This window comes from Mustela lutreola, chromosome 1 (genome assembly GCF_030435805.1).
Source record: "Mustela lutreola isolate mMusLut2 chromosome 1, mMusLut2.pri, whole genome shotgun sequence".
Taxonomy (NCBI): domain Eukaryota; kingdom Metazoa; phylum Chordata; class Mammalia; order Carnivora; family Mustelidae; genus Mustela; species Mustela lutreola.
In genome coordinates this window covers 196,332,286-196,340,460 of record NC_081290.1, presented here as the reverse complement: position 1 = coordinate 196,340,460, position 8,175 = coordinate 196,332,286, and the positions used below count along the sequence as shown (strand labels likewise).

At 47.0% G+C, this 8,175-nt stretch overlaps 1 protein-coding gene across 1 annotated transcript; it reads right to left on the bottom strand.

Moving 5' to 3' along the window:
* Window positions 1-1,415: 1,415 nt before the first annotated feature.
* Window positions 1,416-2,394, bottom strand: PATE1 (prostate and testis expressed 1). Its single transcript, XM_059156369.1, has 2 exons — window positions 2,271-2,394; window positions 1,416-1,549 (listed from the first exon to the last, which is right to left on the bottom strand). Exons 1-2 carry the CDS (start codon window positions 2,392-2,394, stop codon window positions 1,416-1,418), a joined length of 258 nt encoding a protein of 85 aa, XP_059012352.1.
* Window positions 2,395-8,175: the final 5,781 nt, after the last annotated feature.

The window sequence follows — 8,175 nt, the reverse complement described above, 5'->3', positions numbered from 1 at the left end:
AGAAGGATGAAGAATATTGAAAGGAGACAGGAGCGAGCTTGAAGCGACTCTTCCTGATCGAATCTAAACATTAAAATGTGTGTGACAGTAACAAATTATAATCAGTTCAACAAAAATAGGAAAATGAGCTTATATTTCATAATCAAATAAAGAGGGCTCGTCCTACCAGTTTGGCAGAAATCAGTCTCCATCTGTGAGCATGCTCCTTCCCACTCCTATTTTTCCCAGGGCGCTAGAACCATACAGGGTAGAAAGCCTGAGTGTGCGTGAAGTCCGGGGGGGTGGGCGGGGTGCAATCTGCTCATGGCATGGCTCTGTACAGAGGTTACTGTTGAGAAATCCAGTGACCAGACTCACATGGCTTGCTCAGATCCCACCAATTCCAGCCTCTTCCATGCCACGCTAGACACATGGGAATATCTGTTTGGCTGCTTCTGGTCTCATCTCCTTGGCGGTATCCTGCAGCTCTTCCATATCTAGGAGTTGATGCCTTCCTGTGAGGTTGCCAGGCAAGCAGGGTGCAAGTTACTACCTCCAGACCCCTCTAGATGCCCTCTCCTCTTCTCCGACCCCCCAACCTCAAAGACCGTCTCCTTCCTGGCAGAAAAGCTTGTTTTCTTCTGGATTCCTGATGCAAACTCCTTTCTACACTCTACCCTTCTCCTCACTCTGGGAATAGCATTCATGAACAAAATTCAAGAAGACCCAACCTATCTCTTTTCATTTTGCTACTTCCCTCACTGAGAGGCCAGGGTCATGGGCTTTAGCGGGAGTATTGTAAGAAGGATAATACTAAAAGAGAGAAACACAAGGAAGAAAGAAAAGGAAAGAAAGAGAAAGAAAAGGAAAAAAAGAAAAAAGAAAAGGGAAGAAAAGAACCTACTGTAGAAGGAAGGCGAAAAGCCAGGAAAAGAATTGACCTATTCTCAGTCTTACCCTTTTTTTTTTTTTTTTTTTTGGAGAGAAAGCGTGAGCACGTGATGGGGGCTGGGCAGAGGGAAAGGGAGAGAGAAAATCTTAAGCAGGCTCCACGCTCAACCCAGGGCCCAAGGCTGGGTTTGATCTCAACACACTGAGATCTTGACTGGAACTAAAAATCGTGAGTCAGACGCTTACATCTCTTGTCTTCTTATTCTGAAGCAGCTTTGGTACACAGTGAAAGCTCTAGGTTTTGTAAGAACCTGCTGGAGACACTGGTCTTGCTCTCAAAGTGTTTCGTTTCCCCCTACTCCATCACCACAACCACCAGGGACCAAGATGGAAAATCTAGAAAAGAAGAGCACTTTTTCTTACACAGACAAAAGGCAGAACCATGAGCTTGCGATCCGAAACAGTGGCTTTCCAGGAAATCCTCATGAAGAGGCTTAGACAATAATGTCATCCAGAGGTTGGAGCCCCCAGAGGAAACGCAACCTCTACAGGTTTTCATTGCATAAGTCAGAGACCCTGCAGCACCTGAACGTCACCAAGTAGACACTCCATTTTATTTTGTCCACATTAGCACAGTTTTCCAGGCAGCCCATGAAGGTTAACCACAGAGTCCCATCTTCTGCGGGAGGAAAGAGAAACAGGTTAGCAAAAAGGTTTCTGCAAAGAAACTTCTTTGCAGACCGTACCAGCAGACAAGAACAGCCTTGTGGGTAGCTCAAGTCTCTGTTATCCAAACAGGCAGAACTGCAAGATGTTTCCAGGTGAAGACTTCCCAGAAGGAAAGCAGTGGCAGAAGAATTTGCAAAAGTTCTTGGGAGTGGGGAGGTGATGACAGCAGTGACGGAGGGATTTCCAAAGCTGGATGTCTCAGTGGAGAATCTTAACACTGGTTTAAGTCAGAGTTATAAATGCCAAGGTTTTGCTTAGCACGAAATGTAGGAAAACCGAGAGGACCATTTAGCTCGCGTCTGTTGCTGACACTGGTCCTTTTATCTTCACAGTTTAAAACCACCCCATGGAGGTCCAGGCAGGGACAGTTGAGGAGCTGCCCTCCCCTCTCCAACAAGCGCCTGGTCCCCACTGGCCATATTGTGCCTCCCCTCTCCTCCCCACCCAGTCTCCCTGCTTTCTGCAAGCTTCTCAGATTACTGGTTCCATAGCTACAGATCCCCACCCCTCAGGGACCTCCTCCATCTATTTTCCATTATGGCTTGTGATGGGGTAGAGAGATCAAGCATCCCAGGGCTGGGGCTGCCTGGGGCAAAGTAAGGTCCCTGCTTTGTTCCATGGCACCTATGTCCCGTTCAGCTTCTCGCACACACCCCCATCCCCCAACTTACTCTTGAAAATTCTCCCAGTCACGCAGCCCTCGTCTTCTGTAGCAGTACACACTCCTCTGCCTCTGGAACACCTTTCTCCTGGAAACTGCAGGTGGCACATCCTACACTGAACGAGGTCTGTCATCGGACCGAGAAACCAGGAACAGAAGTGAGAAGCGATCTCCTGCAGCCACGAGAAAGCCCACCTCCCCGTTCCGATCTGAAGTCGGCTTGGAGTCCAGAAGGCTTTCACAGAGACCCAGGAATTACAGGCATTTGCCTCTATTAAGAGAGGCTATACCAGGAGCGGGACTGGAGTTTACACTCTTGGGAGTCTGGCTGGGGGAAAAATGGGAGGGGAAAGAAAGGGGGCGGGGCAAGGAAAAGAATGAACTCAAGATGGAGATAATCACGTCCTCTTCATACTCACTGGAATAATGGGAATCCTTGATAAGTATTTCCTGGACTGTACTGGCAAGGAGAAACAAAAGCGATCTGCAATTTCGTCCCAGATTTAGCCCCGTACAGGGCCCCTGAAATGCTTGTAATACATGGGGTCCGACAATGCTTTTCACCTGGGGCCACTCTAGGCTCTTTCTGTCCTTCCAAAGCCTTGGCACCTGCCTCCTGGCATCTCTGCACATCTTCCTTCATTTCCCTTCACCTTCTTGGGGCTAGAGCACAGGCCACAGGAGAAAGATAAACACACCCATTCCCCCCTTGTTCCCTTCTTTGAAATTGACCTGTGCAGCTTGCTTCGCTACCTGTGCCTGGAAGCTGACAAAGGGGAAAAGTGTCTGAAATTCACAAAGTTGCCACTGGGTAGGTCTAACCAACTGGTACCCGGAAGGTCAATATCCACTCCTGCCTCTCTCTTTGACTTGCCCTGGAGTACACTCACCCCATCCCCTTGTCACCTGCAGCTTCTATTGTTTTGTCAAACCCGTCCTGCTGTTAAGGGGCTGCTGAGTGCTGAAACTCGAGGTCTATCTCTGGATTCCTTTCAACACCCAGGGCCCGCTCTGCCTGGCTCATCTCCTCTCTCCTCCCTCCTCCCATCTCCCCCCTCCCACCCCATGATCTGTTTCTACTCACTTGTGTGCTCCTTGTCACGCAGTGACCCAGACAGCACTGTTGGGGGAAAGGATACGTGCTCTGCAGACCTCATTTTACAAACCCCGCCTCAGAGCTTCCATGAAAATCTTCCCAATTCTTTTACAATCCCCCTAAGGGGGAAATGAAGCCTCTGGTGAAGGTCCCAGGGATGTGATGCATTGGAGGTGAACGGCATGGTATTAGAATGATCATGTGGTTCCCTTCAGAACCCCTCCCTCCGTCATGGGAGCTCTAACCTGTTTCCTACCCTGGACATACCACACCAACCGCCAACCCCAGAGACTCACTTCTAATGCAGCCGAACAGGATCGAGAGTCCCAAAAGCAGGGGCTTGTCCATTTTGAAAAGAGAAAGGAGTGGGTTAGGGCAGGAAGCTGCCAGGTGCCTATTTATACCTCTGCTAGGCTGGGCTTCCCCGAGAGGGCTTATGGGTGGGGACACTGCAGAAGGTGCTGGAAAGGCATACTCCACCCCTAGGGAAACCAGTGACTTTGCATATTCTCTTTTTGGAGAACTAGGGAGAAAAGGGACCCGAAATTCCCTGGACCTGTTTTGTTCCAGTCTGACCACCCAAGATGGTTGATGCCATGTTCTGTGGGGTTTTTTTCTTTTTTTCATGATACCACACTGTGGGAAAATATGAGGGTAAGTCAGAGCTAGGTGGGTACGATTCAGAGTCACCCATGCCAAGGTGCTCTTTAAAGCTGAAAAGAGTCTATGAGCGCAAATCATAGCAATGCAGAAAGGGCATTGAGCATAGACCCTTAAAAAGGCATAGATATGAGGAGTGGAGAAGAGAGGTGGGAGGTTAGACTCTGGGATGCTGACAGAGGATTCCCAGTTTCACACTCAGTCACCCGGGAACAAAGCAGACCCTGGCCATAAGAGCTGAGGAAGAATCTGCTTCCCATCCTGGAGTTTCCCAGGGATTGAGAGAGATTTTGTTAGGAAACAGAGGTCTGAGATTCCTCCTGGAGCCAGGGAAGCTGGTCCTTCCCACTTGGTGTCAGGCCAGGTGCTGGGGGGCGGGGGTTACCCCAACTCTGAGAAGGACTAGGTATTCGGTCAGAGAGGTGGCTGGAGGTACAAAGTCCCATGGAGGGGATTGAGCCGGTGGATTCTAGGAACAGCCACACCTAGTATCTCATTCTAAGTTTTCTGGTAGTTTCCTTCAGTTATTCTTATACCTGTAACAGGTGGGAGCCTCGTCTCTGCTGTCATCGCAAGGAACTGAGGGAAACGTCTGTGCCCGTACTTAGGGCAAAACAACAGAGGGAGAGAAACAGCAACCAGAAGGAAGCAGACTGCAATGGGGCACAATTTAGGGCTACAGAAGCAAAGTGGGGTCGTGTTCTAAGCCAGATGTTGGCTGAAGACATAGGGGACAGTAAGAGTGACGTGTGTGTGGAGGAGATTTTCCCCATAACATATTGGAGGTTATTAGTGTAACCAGTTAACTGCTTCCCCTGGACACCTGGAACCCTGAGGAAGCTTTGAAATAAGACCATTAAGTTTTTATGTGTTCCTTACACACACACACACACACACACACACACACACACACACACGACATCACTGATTCTTGTGTTCTGCATATTTACAAACAGATCTTTCCCTTTCCCTCCTCCCATTGCCCTGGAATTCAGCATCTTCTCTTGCGTCTTTACATTCCTTTCTCTGACCTTTTGAGCTCTCCCTTCTTTACCTACTAGGAATTCCATATTTCATTGTTTGGCTAATGGCAGCCCACAAGAAAGGAGGAAATGCTTTCTTCCTCTGCCTCATCAGAACCCGTCTCTTCTCCTGATGACACACCTGTGTTCTGCCACTTCTCCTCAAGCAGAATTTTCCTCTCCCAGCCTTCGTGATCCACCTGGACTCCTAGCTTACAGCCGAACCCTATTTTATTGACTTATTTATCTCTGAAAGTCTCCTCAAAATCATCCTTCCAAGCATGAATAGCCCATGATACCTGATTTTCTTACTGGGTCCCCTCTTTCCTTTTCTCAGCGCCCCTAGTTCTTTTCTGATCCTCTTAAAGCAGCCCACATAATTCATGTTATGACATATATTTCAGACCTGTGACTTAACAGTACCCAGGAATGAATCCCTTTTGCCAATTGCCCTAAGGTTTATGTAAATCTGTCACAATCCCTTGCTCATGACGCTCTCCCTTCTAACCACCACAGACTTCTGGGGGCCCACCTGTTAGTCCAGAAGAGTAGCCCAACCACTCAACTCTGAGAGTGATGAGGTAGGTGTCTTCTGGTTAGAAGCTGTTTTGATTATGGACTAGCATTTTTGGTTTGCCTCTCCAATGTTTTCATGTAAGTCAGAAAAAACAAAATGATGTTTTTTGAATGGAAACTCACCTTCCAATTCTAAGGCATCATTATTTTTAATTTTTTAAGATTAAGGTTTTAAGATTTGTTTATATATATAGAGAGAAAGCGAGCATGTGCGTGCATGAGGAGGGGAGGGGCAGAGGGAGAGAGAGAATCCCCAAGCAGACCCGCCACCACTGAGTGCAGAGCCTGACACGGGGTTCCACCCCAGGACCCTGAGATCACAATCGAGGCAGAAATCAAGAGTCTGACACTTAACCCACTGAGCCACCCAGGTCCCCCAAGTTACCACTATTTTTAAAGGAAATGGATCTACTCTACAGCGAATACAACCACAATATCGAGAAAAGCACTGGTAATTAAGATATTTTCACATAATGACTTTTTAAATTTTACTTTTTTAAAGATTTCACTTATTTATTTGAGAGAGAAAGAGAGTGAGAGAGAGAACATGAGAGGGGAGAAGGTAAGAGGGAGAAACAGACTCCTCGTGGAACTAGGAGCCCAGGGAGCCTAGGACTCGATCCTGGGACTCCAGGATGATGACCTGAGCCTAAGGCAGTTGCTTAACCAACTGAGCCACCCAGGCACTCAATATAATGGCCTTTTTGAAGAGGTTCATGGGACCACAGGTGAATATCGCCAAGATCTGAGGAATGAGACCTCCACAGAGGCAGATCCCACACAGAGGCATCTCAACAAAATGAAGAATTTCAATTACTGTTCTGGTATAACACCAATGGCTTCAGGGTCCTGGGCTCTTCCCAGCACCCACAGGACTTGTTCCAGTTATCTAGCAGGGACAGGACAGTTTCTTCTAAATCAGCGTTTGGGAAAATGGTACTATCAGAACAGCCTGTCTCTTTTCCTTCAGGCCAGTGACCAGCACAGCCTTGGGTAACTGAGATGAGATGAAATCAGAGACGTTCTACTCTATGGAGAGATGTGAAAACAGGAAGAGACACTATGAGCAGGTCCAAGAAAGAACATAAAAGGAGTGTATCTGGGGAGACTTTAGGTGTGTATTTTTTTCTATCACGAGACTCATGATCCCCAAGGATTTCCTGGGACTCTCAGAATTGTTCAATATGTCCACAGTTCCCTAGATGGTTCCCTCCTATGATGGAGAAGAGAGTGTGGACATTGAGGTGACTAAAAAGCAAGGCTAGGACCCAAGGGAGCAGACATAACCACTCATCCACCCATTTTTTTCTCTTGTGATTTACAGCTTTAAAACAAAACAAAACAAAACAAACAAAACAAAACACCTCCTCTACTTCCAATACGCTGTTTCAACAAACCTATCTTTCACCAGGAGAACTCACTCAAAGGGTGACCTCAGCTAAGGAGAAATTAGGGAATCCTCTTGTGTGCTTTCCATGGGAAAGTCACCAGAACACAGAGGCCATGCTTAGAGACCTTTTTGCAAAACCTCAGGCACTCCCATGGTGACACAAAGCTCTCTGTATTGCTTTGTTTGCGACATACTATTTAAATGAATCCTTAAGATTACAAAAATAATCTCTCTGGGTTCAGAGACTGTTCCTGACTGGCTGGCCAAAAGAGATTTCCCCCTTATTTCCTGTATGTGTGTGTGTGTGAGAGAGAGAGAACGAGTGAGAGTGTGTATGTGTGTAGAGCCTATATTTTATACTGATGAAAAATAATACACATACCAAAAACTGTCAAAAACATAAGTGCATATCTTAAATCATTGACCATGAGCCAGGTTATGAAATCGAATATTGCCAAAACCACAGAAAATTCCCCACACCAAGGGCTCCTTCCTAACTACATTCTCCTTTTTCCTCATCTAGTGGGAAACAACCTTTCTCTTATGGAACTTAACCATTGTTTGGTTTTATAGTTTTATCACACTATATATTTTTTTAAGATTTTATTGATTTATTTGAGAGGGAGAGCATGAGCAGGGGGACAGAGGGAGAGGAAGAAGCAATCTCCCCACTGAGCAGGGAGCCCAACGCAGGGTTCCATCCCAGGACCCTGGGATCATGACTTGAGCTAAAGGCAGACACTTAACCGACTGAGCCACCCAGGCGCCCACCACACTATATAGACACTATATAGACAGTGATAAAATGTTAAAAGTAAGAAGAAGACAATAAACATAATAGCTGCAAACAAGTGTTTGACTGGCAGCTGAATTCTCAATCAGAACGACAGAAACAAGAAATTGCTGGGATGAATCTTTAATACAGTGGAAGTAGAGCACTGCCAGGACAGAATTCCATATCCAGAGGAAAACGTTCTTCAGGAATAAAGTGAAATAAGGACATTGTTAGGCAACAGTAATGCCATCAACAAATCTGCACTTAGAGGGGCGCCTGGGTGGCTCAGTCAGTTAAGCATCTGCCTTCAGCTCTGGTCACGACCTCAGGGTCCTGGGATCGAGCCCCACATCAGGCTTCCTGCTCAGCGGGGAGTCTGCTTCTCCCTCTCCCTCT

Coding starts and splice junctions, on each gene's coding strand:
- PATE1 (XM_059156369.1), bottom strand. CDS start 2,394: ATGACAGACCTCGTTCAGTGTAGGATGTGCCACCTGCAGTTTCCAGGA. Junction 1,550..2,270: donor GACTGGGAGAATTTTCAAGA/GTAAGTTGGGGG, acceptor TTCCTCCCGCAG/AAGATGGGACTCTGTGGTTA.